Source organism: Peromyscus leucopus, chromosome 8b, assembly GCF_004664715.2.
Source record: "Peromyscus leucopus breed LL Stock chromosome 8b, UCI_PerLeu_2.1, whole genome shotgun sequence".
Classification (NCBI taxonomy): Eukaryota; Metazoa; Chordata; class Mammalia; order Rodentia; family Cricetidae; genus Peromyscus; species Peromyscus leucopus.
The window spans coordinates 45,190,713-45,210,079 of record NC_051086.1 but is presented as its reverse complement, the minus strand read 5'-3'; the positions used below and the strand labels follow the sequence as shown (position 1 = coordinate 45,210,079).

The 19,367-nt window shown below is 38.5% G+C and overlaps 1 protein-coding gene across 22 annotated transcripts in view; it reads left to right on the top strand.

Annotated features, from left to right (window-relative positions):
- The window catches only part of Ncor1 (nuclear receptor corepressor 1), a 152,924-nt gene that overhangs the window by 100,622 nt on the left and 32,935 nt on the right, over window positions 1-19,367 (top strand). For 14 of the 22 annotated variants that reach the window (XM_037201359.1, XM_028857091.2, XM_028857098.2 and 11 more), the window contains 8 exons: window positions 1,016-1,211; window positions 8,189-8,362; window positions 9,092-9,252; window positions 13,462-13,579; window positions 13,679-13,780; window positions 14,951-15,051; window positions 16,268-16,436; window positions 18,519-18,659. In XM_037201359.1, the coding sequence (XP_037057254.1) occupies window positions 1,016-1,211; window positions 8,189-8,362; window positions 9,092-9,252; window positions 13,462-13,579; window positions 13,679-13,780; window positions 14,951-15,051; window positions 16,268-16,436; window positions 18,519-18,659 (1,162 nt within the window). The remainder of the gene's footprint in view (window positions 1-1,015; window positions 1,212-8,188; window positions 8,363-9,091; window positions 9,253-13,461; window positions 13,580-13,678; window positions 13,781-14,950; window positions 15,052-16,267; window positions 16,437-18,518; window positions 18,660-19,367) is intronic. The other 8 variants (XM_028857112.2, XM_028857105.2, XM_028857104.2 and 5 more) reach the window with 4 other exon arrangements.

Here is a 19,367-nt window from a genome sequence, read left to right as displayed (position 1 = left end):
CAAATGCTGAGTTTACAAGGGTGCACCGCCTTTTGTCGTAAAAGACTTTTTAAAATTTTTTTTTTAATTTTTAATTTTTATTTATTTATTTTTTGAAGATAAAAACAGGTTATAATTTAAAAGTCCTCAGGGTCATATAGTGATTGCCAGCCAGGGCTACCTTGTCTTAAAAACAAAAACTGTAGCTACAAAGTAGCGCAAATGCTATATAGTATGAAAGAAATGGCCATGACTGAATGAAAAGCAAATCAAGGTGGATGAGTTAGTTGGAAAGGAGTTGGAGAATGATAAGCAAGAATGATGCTGCATTCTTGCGGAGGTCTGTTTCTAAAAGAGAGTGCAGAAAGACAGGCAATAGGTTGTTTAGTAGACAATTACTTTGAACTGTTCAAGAAGACTCAAAGGTAGACAGTTTTTTATGAGTGTGGAACTTGTAGGAAGTCTCTTGGAAAGAGAAGTTTCTGAGTCATTGCCATATAGGGCATGTAAATCTGTAGAAATGAATATGATTGTCTAGTGAAGAGATGTGGGAGAACTGAGAACCAGATTGATCATAAGGATTTGAATTAGACAAATTATCGTTAGTTTCTGGGTTTGATTTATTTTGTCACAGATTTTATGATTTCTGCTGTGATCAGTTTTCTTTTTTTTCCTAAAGATTTATTTATTTTTTATGTAGACAGTGTTCTGCTTCTGCTTGCATATATCCCTTCAGGCCAGAAGAGGGTGCCAGATCTCATTACAGATGGTTGTGAGCTACCATGTGGTTGCTGGGAATTGAACTCAGGACCTCTGGAAGAATAGCCAGTGCTCTTAACCTCTGAGCTATCTCTCCAGCCTGTGATCAGTTCTTTAGTAGCTACCTAGCATTTGTTTTGAACAGTGCTTTAATTAAAACATGGTCAAATCAGTTCAGTCCTTAGCATTTCAGGTATAAGTATTATTTTTAACAGTTAGTAATTAGTGCTGCTGTGGTCATTGGCACATTTCAATTTGATTTTTCATCCCCTTGTAGGTCTCTTGCACCCCATGTAATATACCAATTGGAACCCCCGTGAGTGGCTATGCTCTTTACCAGCGGCATATTAAGGCCATGCACGAGTCAGCTCTCCTGGAGGAACAGCGTCAGAGGCAAGAACAGATAGACTTGGAATGTAGAAGCTCTACAAGTCCGTGCGGTACTGCTAAGAGTCCAAACAGGGACTGGGAAGGTAGGTAAATGGAACCATCACTGCAAAGGGAATCAAGCTGAAGCCCAAGATAGCATGTGTCCTTTGTGCTCTGTATGTGATCTCAATCAGTTTATTACATCTGTCCCTGATAGAAGAGTCCTTAAACTGATGCTGCTTATACCATTAAACACTGCTGACTACCAAAAGACAGCAGTAACATTGTTAGTAGCATTCTAGTTGATATGACTTTTCTGAATTAATTCTTCTGAGAGTATAAAAACCATGCTTTATCCCCCATTAATCTGACTGATGTTCTGTTATTAAAACATGTCATCTGAGGCTGCATAATGTTCTAATGTGATGGAGGCACCTTTTTGTAGCAGATAATTATCACCCTTACTCAGTCTTCAGCCTGTTAGCTGTGTGGTCATGGTCAAAGATACCTAGCCTTTCATTGCTTTAGTTTTCTCATCAACAAGTGAAAATAATAATACATATTTATCTGGCTAGGGTTGTAAAGTTAAACAGTCAATACTGTTATGTAACACATGGCTTAGCTTTTATATACAGTATAGACTGCTATAAAAGGACCTATCCCTGCTGTATCACTTACTGTTTCAAATGATATTTGAATTGATTCATTCTGTTTTAGTTGGAGCATGATACATTTTTACTTTAATATTAGGGGTGATTTCTAAATTTTAGTAATTTATCTGATAGGGCTAGAAATTGGCACATGGTTGATAGTAAAATTATCTTTAAGTATGCTTAGAATGTATGAATATTACAATTGTCTATGGCTGATTCAGAAGTATTTTGTAATACTTTATATAGACAAGAGCAATCTGCTTTGGAAAGCCACGTGTGCATGTTAAAGGCTGTTTGATGTAAAAATGGGATTGTAGAGTATCCTACTGACTCCTCACTCCATGACACACCAGTGATGAGTTTACTAGTTACATAACATACAGAACCTCTTACAGTAGACTTTTCTATATGAGCTTGTTGTCTTAAATGTAAATTGTTTTTTAATTATTATGTATGTGCTAATGTGTTGTGCATTTGAAGTTTGGAGGACAACTTTAAGGAGCCCATCTGTTCTTCCACAGTGGAGTCAGGATAGCATAGCAAGCACTGATAAAAATCCTCGAGCATCTCAGCAGCCCTTAAACGTAAATCTCATGCTAGCAAAAACGGGAACTAGGGAAATAATACTAAGGCATGGAAAGAATGCAGATATACTCTGCAGTCTTCCGTTAGTAATTGCATTATTCACTTAGGAATGTGTGGGTGATTCTCATTGGATATCATAGTTTAGAACCTCAGTATCTTTACAGACAACACAGAGTATATCTCCCCCTAACAACTGAACCCAGTCCATGGTGAGCAAGTGCTTTCCCACTAGCTCACCCCAGCCATAAAGAAATGGTTTTTGTTGTTGTTGTTTTCTCTCCTTCCATTCTCTCTCCCTTCCACTGTCATTCTTCTCCTCCCTTCATGATTGTAATGTGTAGCCCAGGTTATCCTCGAATTCACCATGTAGCTCAGGCTGACCCTGAACTTAGAATCCCAGTGTCCCAGCTTCTCATGTGCTGGTTACTTCAGGGCTGTGTCACCATATCCCTCCTAAGTGAATATTTCTATAATGTAAGTAGATGGGAATTTTGATAACCTGTACTGAACTACATTTTGAGAATCTATAATCCCTAGTTTTATAATCAATACAATGGGTACTTAGATGTTATATGTTGAAGGAATGGTTTAAGTGATCCACCCTTAAGGGGCAATGGTGGCGCAAGCCTTTAATCCCAACACTCAGGAGTTACAGGCAGGTGGATCTCTGAGTTCGAGGCCAGCATGGACTACAGAGTGAGATCTGGAATAGCCAGCTTCTACACAGAGAAGCCCTGTCTTGAACCCTGCCTCTCCACTCTGCCCCCACATCCCCAGAGTGATCCGCTCCTCTCCCTTTCTTTGTTCCTTCTCCTCGAGACTTCCCTTAGACCATGTGGTTTAGCACTGACACATCCTGGCTCTCAGAGATGGTTCTCTTTTAAAAGTCACAGTTATGAAGACATCTATTAGTGAGTAAATTATAAATACAGGCCTGCTTGTTTATTCCTTATGTCTTATTCAGAATAGCTTTTTAAAAGTTTTTTATTTTTTTGAGGCAGGGTTTATCTTTGTAGTATTTGCTGTCTTGGAACAGCTCTGTAGCAGGCTGGCCTCAAACTTACAGAGATCCACTGCCTCTGCCTCCTAAGAGCTGGGTTTTCAGGAGTGTGCTACCACCCCCGGGGTAGGATAGGTTTTTTTTAAAGGATAAAATAAAACTTAGAAAAAATGACATTCAGTTCAATCATTTGTTGAGTTCCTGCCAAAGCCTCACATTATTCAGTTAGTAATGTGTGGGTGATTCTTATTGGATATCATAGTTGAGAACCTCAGTATCTTCACAGACAACATCAGCCTGTTTTTGAACTGTATTGAGGAGCTAGAGTGACCAGAGCCTAAGTGTTGAGCTCGATACTGTGAGCTGCATTTCTTTGCAGGTAATCCTTTGTTCTGTGTGCTTTAGGTTTCAGTGGTGGCAGAATTTTAAGTGTAATGCAGTGATCTCTTTTTTTTTTTTTTGTTGTTTTTTTGTTTTTTGAGACAAGGTTTCTCTGTGTAGCTTTGTGCCTTTCCTGGAACTCACTCTGTAGCCCAGGCTGGCCTCAAACTCATAGAGATCTGCCTCCCGAGTGATAATGCAGTGATCTTAAAATCAGACTTTCATGTTAAATTAGTATGACATGAAAAGTTTTATAGTTTAATTCAAGATGGCTTTACCTAGTGTCACCTTCTTTTTATATTTTACATAAAAGTTTTATTTTGCTAACCCACCTAATGTATACATCCAGTATTTTATTTCTACAAGCTATATATCTCTCCTTTGAGGTTGTTCATAAATACCGTGTAGTCAGTGTCTGGGACACTTCCAAATAGCATTTAAATGTTTACAGTTAAGTCACATCTGTATGGAAAACATTGCAAATGTTTTAACACAACCTCAGACTTTTTTAGAGATTAAAAAATATCTATAGTGTCAGTTTATATGTAAATACCATCAGCTTATCATGACAGCTCATGTCTGTAATTCCGGCACTTGAGGGGTTAAGGCAGGAGGATTTATCACATGTTTGAGTCCATTGTGAATTACTTAGTGAGTTCTAAACCAGCTTAATCTACAGAGAAGACCTTGTGCCAAAGTAAATAAGCAAAAACCACACTACTACCACCATTTAAAAAAAAAAAAAAATAACCCAAACAGTTAAGTACTAGAGAATTCTGCCTAGATTAGGACTCTGTGTTTATTTAGCTGCTGTGCCTTTATTTGATTCTATTCATTGCTTTTTAAATGAGATTGGTACAGATGGTTATTGTAGGCATACCCCCTCTTTAAATTATGCTTTTGTTATCTGTAGAAAAAGGTTTTGAAAGTACTTTAAAGAAATATTTTCGCTGGGCGGTTGTGGTGCACGCCTTTAATTCCAGCACTCGGGAGGCAGAGACAAGCCGGATCTCTGTGAGTTCAAGGCCAGCCTGGGCTACAGAGCGAGTTCCAGGCTAGGCTCCAAAGCTACACAGAGAAACCCTGTCTCAAAAAACAAAACAAAACAAACAAACAAAAAAAAACCCAAACAATTATTTTCAACTGACATTTACCCAGATTGACCCCTGCTACACTGATAGCTTCCAGAGAAGAAGCTTGGGCATGTCAAGTTAGAAGTTGTATTGCAAGTTTAATAAAAGTCTATGTAATCAAAATTGATTTCTGCTTCTGTGCAACTAAAACTGTTTTGTTTTGTGTTTATTTTGTTATTTTATTTGTTTAGTTTTTCCACTTCTGTATATATTCTGATTGAAATTGATGTGGTTAGGACCATCTAAATATATACCATTATTTTTTTAAATAGATTTTTCTACATAGTTATAAATTATTTGACATGGTTAATATAACATTATGTTAAATCCTCTAGGAAAGAAGAAATAAATTTGTTTGTTTGTTTGTGTCCTTACACTGGCCTATCCTTTTGCCTCAACCTCCTAAGTATTGGGATTATAGGTATGCAATACCATGCCTGATATGAGTATCATTGTTTTGATGGGTATCCCACAGCTCTCAGAAGTTCAGTAGCCGTCCATTCAAAGTCCGTCATAGTTTGCTTTGGTTGGGAAGTTTGTGATTCTTTGGAGCCCCAATTTCCTCATTTGAAAAATTTCATTAATCTCTTTGGTTGTGAGAGTTAAGTGAGACAATTTATTGTATTTCCCAATGAGAAATCCAGATACTTAGAGATTAATAAGGAAAAACTGAATAATAGTATGTGACTAATTCTGGCTAATGCACAAAAGGGAACCAGCTCTCCATCAGCTTATATAGGCTCAAGGCTCCAAGTTACACTTTGAGCAATTATGCGTTGTCCTATAGAGACAGATTTCCAAGGTTTGGATGTTTGAACAGATGGAGAGATTTACAGTGTAAAGTATTGTCATAGTTATCCCAGACAGACAAGCCCTGCTTTTCCCAGGCAGCTGTTAACTTGGGGTCCTCATCTTGATTAGAGGCTCGGGGATGAATTAACATTGCCAGCCAGGGCTGTCCTCTAAACTGTCTGGCAGACCAGTGCTCATTGTTAAGTTACTTTTGTTCAATTTAATGTTTTCTGAGCAAGTTTATTGATAAATCCTATATAACATAAGTTTATTACTTCCACTTCTTTCTTCAAATTCATCGAAAGTGTAGTGTCTAACAATTGAATATTAGTTGATATATACTATTATAAGTCTTTATTTGAGCTGGGCAGTGGTGGTACACAGCTTTATTTCAAGCACTTGGAGACAGAGGCTGGTGGATCTTTGTGATTTTGAGGGCAGCCTGGTCTACAGAGTGAGTTCCAGGACAACCAGGACTACACAGAGAAATCCTGTCTTGAAAAACAAAAACAAAATGAACAAACAAACAAAAAAGTCTTTTTTTTTTTTTTTGGTTTTTCAAGACAGGGTTTCTCTGTGTAGCTTTGTGCCTTCCCTGGCTCTTGCTCTGTAGACCAGGCTGGCCTCGAACTCACAAAGATCCTCCTGGCTCTGCCTCCCGAGTGCTGGAATTAAAGGCGTGCGCCACCACCGCCCGGCTGAAAAAAAAAAAGTCTTTATTTGAAAACAGTTATGGACCTTGACACTTGACTGGGAACTACAAGGTGGCCTACTGTTAACATAGTATAGTAAGATAAATATGTTAGGTATTTAAAAGAAGAAGACAAATTACTATTTTACATGGTAATATCCTAGAAAATGTAAAAGAGGCCTGGTGAATGTTCCAGGGATAAAACTACCTCCCTCCCAAGCAAGCTGGGCTACCAACATATAGTTTGATTCCTAAGACCTGCCTACAGTCCTATGGGAGGTAAAGATTGGAATCATCTGGAAGCCTGCAGGCCAGCTAGGCTCTAGTATGCAACTGGCAGAAAAGAGAGTCCTTACCTCGACAAGTTGGAAGGCAGGGACTCCTGAAAGCTGTCCTCTGACCTCCACATGCATTCTGTAACATATGCATGCTGGTACTCACACATATTATAAATATAAACACATGCATAATAAATAAATACATTTTTAAAAAGTATAAAAATTAACTGAGAATTATTCAAACTAAAAGGAAAGTTTTCTTAGGAAAAGCTATTATAGAAAACCTATATCTTTTCTGTATATCTAAAGTATTAAGTTACATATATACATCCATATATATGAGAGATGATTTTTTCCAGCAAGAGAACATATAAGTCCTAGGAATAGTTTTAATAAAGGTGACAGATTATTTTTAATTCAATATTAAAAGAATTTTCCTGTCCTTTATCTGTTCATAAATTTAATGTAATCCAAATGAAAATTCTAATGACATTTTGAGTAGGAAGTATGCAAAATGATTTTAAATCTAAATTTATCTTGATTAGCTAAATGTGGTGGTACAGATGTATAATTCCAGCACTTGGGAGGCCATCTGACACCACCACCCCCAACCCCCAGAAAAGGAAGAAAATTTTATATTTGTATGTTTATTACTTTTTTTTAAAAAAATTGTGTGTTTAGGTGTACATACATAGTGTGTAGAGGCCAGAGATCAACCTTGGGCATCAGTCCTTGGGCACTATGTATCTTGGGTTTTTTGAAATAGTTTCTTACTGCACTAGTCTGGGCCTCCCCTGCCATGCTAAGCTGGCTGGCCAGGGAGCCCCAGGTATTAGCTTGCCTCTACATACTCCCTGCCCCCACCATCCCCGGGGCTGGGGTTTCACTTATGTGTCACCGCTTCTGGCTCTTTTACATGGGTCCTAGGGATCCAGCTCATACCTTCATACTCGGTAGTGTCTTCTCAGTCCCTGTTTATGGGGATATGACTGCATTATTGTCATGCCATTGAAAAATGGAAAATTTTTAATGTGGGAATCACTTTTCATTAAGTAACTTTCATCATTAATACAGTTATATTCATAGTTGGTTTTTTTTAAACTAAGGAATAAGCTTTATCTGCATTTGTTTGAAAAGACTTCTTCTGTTTCTCATGTTTACTTTTTTAAATATTAGGCAGTTAACATCAACAAGCTAATTGAAATTCTCAGAGAACTGACCTGTAATCCAGGTCAGACTTGAATTCACAGATTCCCTTCATAATTCAATGTTTGTCTGATGTAATTTTATTGCATATCAAAGCACTTGATTTTCCTTTAAGACCTTTTGTTCTTTAAGGTAAAAATTGTCATTGAATTTCTGAGGGTTTTAAATCTGAGGGAAACATCAGATTTAGATTTAGTAGGATTTCATAACTTTTCTGTGGGTGGATTTGTCCACGGCAATTTTAAACCTTGTTATTAGCATATAGATGGATCTGCCCTTGGATGATGTGGGCTTGGTCCTTTCACACTTAACTATTTTAATTTGGGGTTCTTCCCTTATTGTGATAACTTTAACTTTCATAGGAAAATCAGTCGCCTATATGCCTTATGCTGAGGTCAAACGTGCTCTAGAACAGGAAGCACAGATGCACAGTACCGCAGCAAGGTCAGCCTCACCGTGTAGGCTCTCTCCAAGAGAAGTCAGTAAAGCCGCTTCACAGCCCGATAGGAGTGCAGCCCGCTCTAGTGTCCCTCCAGGTAAATATTGCCTTTCTGCACAGTGGCTGCCGGCCATCTACCCACAGGTGTTCCACGTGCTGTTTTAATCTCATGAGTGACCTGCTCTTCAGGACATATCTTTGCTTTCCTAGAATGGCTTTCTCTGCATTCCATTGTCAACTGAATTCCGACTCCCTGGGCCACTGGGAAAGCTGTGTTGACACACCTGTACTGTGATTGGCTTTTCTTTTAACAGTACAACTGCTCTGTAAAAACCCCGAGACTCTCCCCCCCCCCCCCCCAAACTCAAGTGTACTGTGAAAGCCAGAATCAGGAGATGTTATCAAATTTTTGCAGCTACACAGAGGATATATACTGGGTTGTCAGCCATGTCTCCTACTGTGTGAAGCAGCAGATATTTCTTGGAAGCTTCCTGATTCTCATTCCCATTGCAAGTTTCAGGTGGTGATGAAGAAAGACAAAATCACTCATAATGATTGCCTCTGTTGAACAGAATAGTTGCTAATGTCAGCTTTGAATGCTGTGGTTTGAAATAAATTGAATACATTTACCTCCCAAGTACCATTTGAGAGTTGAGTATACTCACTGACAGATTTTTAAAAAGTGAAAATACTCATGTCTAGCTTCATCTGACATTTAGAATTTAATTTGTGATCTAAAGATTCAAGAATACTTACTGAGGAGGGTAGCCCGTGCATAATAGGAAATTGACCATTTTAAATGATTTTTTTTTCCCCCTTTAAAAAGTCCTCCAACCTGCTCCACATCAAGTGATAACTAACCTTCCTGAGGGCGTTCGGCTTCCAACAACACGACCAACCAGACCACCTCCTCCTCTCATCCCATCGTCTAAAACCACTGCGGCATCAGAAAAGCCATCCTTTATAATGGGAGGGTCCATCTCACAGGTAAGCTGGCTTTTCTTTATCGCAGATTTCCTGTTGAATGTTGCTGAGGTTAGCCCTTTACCTCCTCTCACTAACTTAGTAGTGTGCTAATAAATAATCAGGTTCCTTCCTAGGCTGTTTCCTCTCTGTCCTTCTCTCTATGGCCATGTGTTCATCTTCACTTTCCTAGGACAAACAAAAGTGTGCATAGTATATGACCTTTTATCTACATGTAATGATTTTAGGGATTCAGTGAAGTCTTTGTGTGTACTCAGTAGCGTTTTGATTGTTAAATACTCCATTGTATGAACGTTTCATTTTGTTTATCTCTTCTGTGGAGGGAAACCTGAGCTGTTTTGTTTTAGGCTCCTTAAGAATGAAGCTGTTGTGAACCCTTTCATGCTGGTTTCTTTGTGAATGTGCATTTGGATTTCTCTTCTGTAGTCCTTAGGAATGAAGTGGAGTTTCTAAAGTGACCCTGTCGCTGTGTCTCCACCAGCACTGCCCAAGACTGACACCTCTAGTTTCAGTCTTTGTTCCATTCATTGTTATTGGGTGTCTGTCTGTTTGTTTCATTTTAGACATAGTTAGTTACACCTGAGTAGGTGTAGTCATACTTCATTGTGGTTGTAGTATGTGTTTCCCTGAAAATAAACTACGTCACACTCTTTCCATGTGCTCTTTGTCCACACTTGTATTTCTGGCTCTGTGACATGACTGCCGGCTGAGTATCTGTAATATGAATGTCTGAAACCTAAGATGCTATAAAATGTAAAACTTTCTGAGCACAGCATGCCATCACACGTGGGAAATGTCACATCTGCCCCACTGTGAAAGAGCACAGTAAAACCATAGGTGTACTAAAAGTACTATATAAAATTATTATTTGTGTGTGTGTGTGTGTGTGTATGTGGAGAGAGAGAGAGAGGAGAGAGAGAGAGAGAGAGAGAGAGAGAGAGAGAGAGAGAGACCGAACCCGAACCCCACACAGGTTCCTTTGCCCTGTGGAGGTCAAAGGACAATTTATGAGAGTTAGTTCTCTCCTACCATGTAGGTTCTGGGCATCAAAGTCACATTGTCAGGTTTTGTAGTAAGCCCTTTGGCCTGCAGAGCTGTCTTGCTGACAGTTTTATTTTTTGAGAGGAGGCCTTTTGTATCCCAGGCATGTAGCCAAGAATGACCTTGAACCTTCACCTCCCAACTGTTAGGATGACAGATGTGTGCCATGGTGCCTTCTTCATGTGGTGCTAGAACACTCAACTGATTGATCCATATTCCCAGCTCCAGAGCTTTCAATTTATTGTATTGATATACATTACATATATATTTTCCTTTTTTTTTTTTTTTTTTTTGGTTTTTCAAGACAGGGTTTCTCTGCGTAGCTTTGTGCCTTTCCTGGAGCTCACTTGGTAGCCCAGGCTGGCCTCGAACTCACAGAGATCCGCCTGGCTCTGCCTCCCGAGCGCTGGGTATATTTTCATTTTTTATATTCATTGCATAGGCACTGTTAACAGAACATTTTTTCATATAAGCATTGCATATTGAGCACATTCCTCATACTTTGATTTGTTACATTTTGCAAGCTTTATAGATTTGGCTTTTACTTTTGTGCCCATGATTAGTCAGAGACTGGTTTCTTCATCATAGTGGTATGGAAATCAGTACTTACTTCTCATCTGGATTTTCACTTCTAGCAGCGTAGCTGATAAAGTTTTCTTTCTCTCTTTTGATTGCTCTGGTTGTCTTGTTGGATCTGTATCTGCATCAGAGCTGGTCTGTGGATCTGTTTGTCTACTTTTCTTGTTATTATAGTCTTGATGATTGTCATGTTATAATGTATAATCATTTAGTGTACATCTTGTAGTGTTTTTATTTTTTCTGGCCATTCTATATCCTTTATCATGTTCATATAAATTATGTAATTTGTTTTTCAATTTTATAAAAACCAACTAGAGTTTTGGTTGAGATGACATTAAACCTACAGATCAATTTCAGATAAGAATAGATATTTTCATAATCTTGAATCTTCTAATCTGTAAATATACACGTCTTTTTTTTCCCTAGGCCTTTATTGCTAATTCCTGTTTAAAGTGTTTTGTTGTTTCCGCTTTAGAAGTTATGTGCATGTTCTGTTCATTTTTGGGATATTTCATTAATTTTAATGTATTCTGTGGTTTCCTTTTGTTTTCTGAGACAGGGTCTTCCTATGTATCCTTTGCTGGCCTGGGAACTTAACTGTGTAGACCAGGCTGGCCTTGAACTCATGGTGATCTGTCTACCTCTGCCTCCCAAGTGCTGGGACACCTTTAATCTCTAGCTTGCTGGAGGCTGAAGCAATAGGATCACAGGTTTTAGTTCAGCCTGACAATCATGGGGAAACTATATTTAAATAAATCAAAACAAAACAGATACTTCATTGTTTAAAAAAATGCTAAGAACCTTGTACAGTGTTGCAGTAATGGTACTGACAGACTCACACACCTCAGGTACAAAGCAGACAGTGTCAGGGAAACACAGAAAGCGAAGCAGCACAGTAGTATTAATGTAGAGAACTAGCATCCACGTCCTGACTAGCCTCGTGACCTCTCATAGTACTTCTGAGATGGATTTTTTTTTTTTTTTGGTAGATTTGGAGAAATAATTTCTATGTGTCGTGTCTATCTTTGGGGTGGGTGCAGTTTTTTGTTTTGTGACAGGCTTTAGTGTAGCTCATGCTGGGCTTAAACTCTGTGTACCAGAAGCTGGCCTTGAACTGTCCCTCTTGGCCCCACCTCCCATATCATGGGTGACAGGCTACATGTTTGTCACCATACCTGGATGAGAAAGGTGGTTTAGTTCATTCCTAATTTTACCTCTTTTATTTCTTTTTCTTCTTTCATTATGCTGTCTAGAGAAAAATGGAATATTGATAGAAAGAGTGTGCATGGATGTCTCTTGTTGTAGATCTAAAAAGTAAAGCATTCAGTATTTTACTGTGTCCCTAGGTCCTTTTGGGGAAGTAAATATATTTCTTTGGGTTCTTAGTATTATTTTATTTGTTTCATTTTGTTTCTCTTTTGTTTTTACACAGAGTTTCATTATCTAGCTTATGGAAGCATGAAACTCTGTGGTCTAACCTGGTCTCAGATCTTCTTGCTTGAGGTCTCCCAAGTGCTGGGTTTTAAATGTCTATCACCACCTGACCCTTCTGTCAATGCTAGACTTTCTGTTTTGTTCTTTTACTGCTTTCTGTGTGGTATTTTATATTTTGCTAGACATTGTTCTTGTACCTCCCTTTAATTCTGTCTAATCTTGGTCTAGTAAATTAAAAGTGTACTGTTTTATTTCATCTGTATGGTTCACTTTTTTTTATACTTGTAACTTTTTTTCAAATTGAAGTTTTCTTACAGTCATTATTTCCCAGGTGGAGATCGAAGGACAATGTGTGGAAATAGATTTCTCCCCTGTTATCATGTGGGTCTCAGAGATCAAACTCAGGTTTTCAGCTTAATGGAAAGCATCTGTACTCCCTGAGTCATCTTGCCAGGCACCAGAACTGCATATTTTATGGTAGATGCTATGGCAATTCTGGTAATCATCCAGCTACCTCCTAGGCCTGTTGTAGCTTCTTTGGCTTTTAAGAACTAATTGTAAAGTCTGTGTTATGTATGGCCACTGAATTCTCTGCCTGGGCAACTAATGATTGTACAGAGATTTCCTTAAATGAGCTGGAATCAGTAGTCTTCCTCAGTCCTTGCTGTGGAGTTCTCTGCCATGCCTTTAGACTACCCTCAGCCAGTTCACAGCTAGGTCAGCCAGAGCTGAGAACTCCCTAGTGCTTTCTTTGTTTAGGTTGTGCAAAGCCTTTAGGTTCCCGGGAGTGTGTTGGAGCTTTTTCAATATCTTCTCAACTCTTGCCATTTTCATTGATGTTGTTTGTTTTGCATTTGTAAGAGATATAAAATATTGTTAATGGCTTACATTTTGAGTACATTGTGGTAAACGCTTTATGTAATTTGTTAGTAGTAAATATATGTAATACATGAGCTTGTCAGAAGATATAGCTTATTCTCTTAGTTTTTCTAATTTAATAATCTATGCTAAAAAATTTTTTTCTTTTTTCACAATTACTTTTTAAAAATTTGAGTGGCAAAGATACAGCTTTTTGTTGATAGAAATGTGAAGATTGACTTTACTTTCAGAAAAGACAATGGTTTGCTTAGTCTCTTGACTATTTTATTTATTTTTCAGGGAACTCCTGGCACTTACTTGACTTCTCATAATCAGGCTTATACTCAAGAAGCAGCTAAGCCCTCAGTGGGATCTATTTCTCTTGGATTGCCACGGCAGCAGGAATCTACCAAATCAGGTCAGTGAGTGAGTGGCACAGTCCTCGGGCACCTGTTTGTGGTCACGGTCAGCCGTGCACTGGTTGGTCTTTTCATGTTTCTCTTGCTTTTGTCCTCAGCTCCTTCGACCTACATCAAGCAGGAAGAATTTTCTCCAAGAAGCCAGAACTCACAACCAGAGGGCTTATTGGTCAGGGCACAGCATGAAGGTGTGGTCAGAGGTAAAACTGTATGCAGTTTGACAGATGTGTTAAATTCTTGCCCCTAGTAAACTGACCAAAGGTAGTCATTAAAAATTATATCTTTTTGTGGGGATGTCCTAAGTTGTGGCAACAATGATACTGCCCTTGGACTTGCTGTGTAGCCAACTGTGGACTTTGATCTTCAGTCCTCCTACATCAGTCTCCAAAAGGGACTGCAGGTGAATACAACCAGCTCAGTCTTTAATATATTTTAATGATTCTTCAGGTTATTGATTTTCACATTAAGTTTTTGCTTCCATGTAAAACTAATTATAAAACATTAAAATTTGATGGGTATAATATATCACCAAAACAAAAACAAAGCTGAACCCACAAAACCCCACCAAACTCTGAAGCTATTTATGCCAGCAGTCATGTTTTCATAATATATGTATTGTTATTTCTTATATGTATATAATGTATTTTGATCATAATCCCCCCAACAACTGCCCCCCCCCAACCTTCCCCCTCCCAATTTCAGGTCCTTTGCTGCTGCTTTACTTATTTTTTTATTTATTCATATTAAATAACCCAAAGTATAATTATTGCTTCCTGTAATGGATATGTGTGGTGCCATCCACTGAAGCATGGGCAACCTACCCATGGCCCCAGTCTACTAAAGATAAATGGCTCTCCTTCCCCCAGCAGCCATCAACAGCCAATAGCTCCTCAGTTAGGGGTAGGTCCTTATGAGCACATCCTCATCCATGCCAGAATTTTGACTGGCTTGATCTTTTTCAGGTCTTGTGCAGTAACCATAGCTGCCCTTCTCCCTGTACTCTGGCTCTTACATTCTTTCCACCCCTTCTTCTAGAATGTTCCTGAGCCTTTAGGGGAGAAGGATGATAGAGATATACCATTTAGGGCTTTGCACTCACCGTCAGTCATTCTTGGACTTTGACCAAAGCAAAATCTCTGTATTTACCTCTGTCTGGTGCAAAAGAAAGCTTTTCTGGCTAAGATTGCGATATTTTATCAAGCAGTTTGAACAGTCCTTTTTAAATCCTTACGATATTATTTGAAACATACATTTCATGAAAACAGTTGTTGTTATCTTCTCCTACATTCTGCTGTTTGACAACTGGTGTTGGGGAGTGGGGCTGTCGGGAAGAAGAGAATGATGCACTGATGGTTTTGTCGTTCATTCAGGCACTGTAGGGGCTGTCCAAGAGGGAAGTATAACTCGGGGAACTCCAGCCAGCAAAATCTCAGTGGAGAGCATTTCATCATTGCGGGGCTCTATTACCCAGGTCAGTGCATGCACTGTCATCTCCAGCATGCTGAACAGGGAGGAAGGCTGGACCTTGAGAGCTTTAGTTAGCTGGTATTGAAATTAGTTGTTCTGTAGTTTGTTGTGCATTGTTCCTTGGTTATGAACTTAGCTCTCAATGGTACTAAACCTCAGATCTGCAGACCATCTCCAGGAAGGCATTCCTACTGCATTTTCACCACAAGCTATATTATGGATAATGTAATTTTCAAAGTGTTACTTATCTGCAAACTGGCAAAAGGAACTTGCAGAAGTTGTTACAGTCCTTAATGTCTTCTTGGCAAAGCTTTTACCATGTGCTCAGATTAAATATGAATAAAGAGAAAAACAGTTGTTCTTGTGAAAAGTATATTTGTGATCTCAATATGTAAGCTGCCATGTTCAAATTCAGTTGGAACAAAGGGTACACCAGAAATTGAATATATTCTGTTTTGAAGCTAAACAGAATCTCAACTTTGATTAATGGAAGGTATTTCTTTTCCTAGCTATATATTAATTTTAACTTGAAATATAAAACATCCCCTTGTTTTAAAATGTGTATAAATGAAGAAAATAGAAAAGTCTGCTTATTCTTCTGCACACATTGATACAAGACTTTTGTATATTGTCACTAGGTTGCTCTTCTGTTTATTATTCCTGTTACTTAAGGTATTAGTTCTAATGGTGTGGGCCCCTAGACTGTTAGCATCAATATCACCTGAGAAGTTGCTGGCCCTAAATTCTTAAGCCTTACTCTAGGATCACTGGATTCAAACCCTCAGGGAAGAGGCCTGGCAACCCTTTTTCCTGAGCCTTCTGTTGATTCTGCTCAGGACATTATGAGTCAGATTCATCATGTTAAGACAATTCCCAGGTGATTTTTTTTTTTTTTAGTTACGCAGTTGTTATGGTTTTTGTTGATTTATAACACTACATTGGAACTTCATATCTCTCCTTCCATATTTGGCCAAAGGGTGTGGAGAACAAAGCTATTTTACCTCATACACTGTCCTCATTGTATGCTCTCCATGACAGGCTTCAAGGAATGAGGTACAGCATTCTCTATATTTACAGAAGTGAATGAAATGTCTCGTTTCCTCGTGAGTGCCTTGCTTTCTTCAAAGATATACCGGACTCTCAGGTTATATTTTCCAAATATCTTGTGCTTCTTCTAAGCATAAATGACTCTTTGGGTGTTGTGTTTTTTTTGATGGCAGGGAACCCCAGCTTTGCCCCAGGCTGGCATACCAACAGAGGCTTTGGTGAAGGGACCTGTTTCCAGGATGCCCATTGAAGAAAGCAGTCCTGAGAAAGTCAGAGAGGAAGCTGTATCCAAAGGCCATGTTATTTATGAAGGCAAAAGTGGACATATCTTATCATATGATAGTAAGTATTATCTCTTCACTGATGTCAATCTCATGATATGGGATTGAAAACAGGGTCTGATTTTCTTACCTGCTCACTATGTGTAAGTCAGTTTACCTTTGCAGACCTATGTTTTCTCCTTGTGAAAGATCAATTAAGACACTTAGTTAAAAGAGCTGTAATAGTGCAGAGCACAGAGGACATGTCCTGTAAGTAAAGGCTGACATTGTCAGTGACTACTGACTCTTTAACTTAGGGGGAAAAAAATCTTCATTTAACTTCAGTGGAGTAGCTTATATTTTAATAGCGATCATAGTTATTTAAGGTTAAAAACTACTAGCATTTGTGGTACATGCCTTTAATCCCAGCACTCAGAAGGCAGAAGCAGGCAGATCTCTGTGAGTTCGAGGCCAGCTCGGTCTACAGAGTGAGTTCCAGGACAGTCGGGGCTGCACAGTGAAACCCTGTCTTGGAAAAAAAATCAAAAATAAAATATTAAAAAAGAAAAAAGAACTAAGGAATAGATATCTGATAATCATGAAAAGAATGTTGAATTAAACTGTCCTTACCGAAACTATATGTCTGTTCATTCGTCTGTCACCCAGCCATCTCTTTTCTTTAGATCTTTCTTTGAATATGTTTTCAAAGAATGACTCTAATGTTTGCTATAAATATCAGCCACAGGGCTGATTTTGAGTTTTCTTACTTTGTAATCTTGAAATAGTCATTCGTTTTGTTTTATCTTTGTCTCAGATATAAAGAAATGAACATAGTGCCTGATGTTTCATAATCCACTATAGCCTCGTTTCTTATTTTAACACATCTAGTGTATTTTGATGAACTTTTACTTTGGGGAGAGGGAACAAAATTAATGTACATTGCTTAAGCTAGAAATCTGGATATCTTTTTTTTTCCTTTCCATGTTCAACAAATCACAGCCCTTTATAGTGTTTCCTAAAGTCTCTGAAATCAATTCCTTACTGTTCTTTCCTGCAACCATTACCTTTTGTCTGTGCAGCTTAGGGTATGCTTACTCACGTGGAGTAATCATCATTCCTGCTTTACTTCCTGCAGCCTTAAGGATAACTACAAGTGCATCCCAGGGCTTCATCTCTCCACAGACTCCTTTTGCTTATCCCTTCAGATTTTTTTGATTGCCACTTTTCCTCTTAGCTGTCTAACCTTCTGCCTAACTCTATTCTCCACATTGGCTTTGTACTGAGCTGAAGGATGTTCCTTTAAGGTAGCATATTCTACATTCTTGAGATATCTGAGCCTATTCCTCTGCCTGTGCCGTTGTTTCTTCCTTTTATATTTGGTGTAAGCATCTCTTACTCACCCTTCAGTTCTCTTCAGTATTGCTTTTTCTAGGCACCCGTTGCTAGCCCTGGACATGTCAAACTTCTGTCCCATCATTCTTACTGCATACTACAATTTTCTTTTCATAGTGTGTTTACATTGGACACTAAGGACTTACTAATTTTGTTAGAATTTGTTTTTTATTTATGTACCTGTGTTTGCACAATTCATGTAAGTTCCTGCAGAAGCCAGAACAGGGTGTCAGATCCCCTGTAGCTGGAGTTGTTGTGAGACTTACTATGTTGGCTCTGGGAAGCAAACTCAGATCCTGTGGAAGAACAGTAAGTACTCTTAATTGCTGATCCACATTTCCAGCCTGGGCATATTTTTGTACTCACCACCGTTGAATAAATTACATGAGAAAAGGGACTTAATGTGTTAACCTTATCTGGATGCCTAGCCTTTGCCTGGCACACAGGATCCATTCAATTAATTTACTGTAGTGAATAAAAATGTTTTCATGGTTATTGTCTACACAAATAATATTAGAACAAGTTTTTGTTTGTTTTGGGTTTTTTTTAAATTTTGTTTGGGATGGAGTCTCACTGTGCAGCGCTGCCTGCCTGACCTGGAACTCACTATGTAGGCCAGGCTAGCCTCAAACTCATAATGGTCCATCTGCTTTTGCCTCCTGAATGGTAGGATCAAGTTGTTTTTATAAGACTGATATTAAGGTGACTTAATTTACTGTGCATTACAGATAGGCCTTGGGCTCTGAATAATTCTGGTTTCTATATTCTGCAGATATTAAGAATGCCCGAGAAGGGACTCGGAGTCCAAGAACAGCTCATGAAATCAGTTTAAAAAGAAGCTATGAGTCAGTGGAAGGAAATATAAAGCAAGGGATGTCAATGAGGGAGTCTCCTGTATCAGCACCATTAGAGGGTAAAGTGACCTCCAGTGTCATCCAGATGCACTTAATTTTGTGTAGTAGTTTTGCATTGTTACATTGGACTTCATCTCTAGCATTTCTACCTGAAATTTATTAATATTTAAGTTTACATCATATCATTGTATGAATCGTGACAATTCAGAGTAGAAGGAAGTAAAATCTGAATGTAATGATCACAGCAGAGGTCACAATTGGGATGCTTTAACTATTGTAGAATTATCTCCTGATTCGATGAATTTAAGACTATAAAACCTGTTTTGAGAACTCCTTTTTAATCCGTGAGGTAAAGTGATACATGATGAATAACGCTGGGACATGGATTTTACCTTTAGCTGAACTTCTCCTGGCATTCCTCTTTGCTTGTCTCTTCACCTGGAAATTAGAGGATTATATATATCCATCATTGGAAGCAGATTATAAACCACTGTCCAACTTGGTGCTGATTGTGTTATGCATTCAATTTTGGATCGCTGTGGTTTGGTTTACTTTTAAATCTTAACCTGTGTCTTAGTTAAGGTTTCTATTGCTGTAAAGAGACACCATGGTCATAGCAACTCTTATAAATGAAAACATTTAATTGGGGCTTGCTTACAGTTCAGAGGTTTAGTCCATTATCTTCATGAAAGGACTTGGCAGTGTACAGGCAGATGTGGTGCTGGAAAAGGAGCTGAGTTCTACATCTTGATTTGCAGGCAGCAGCA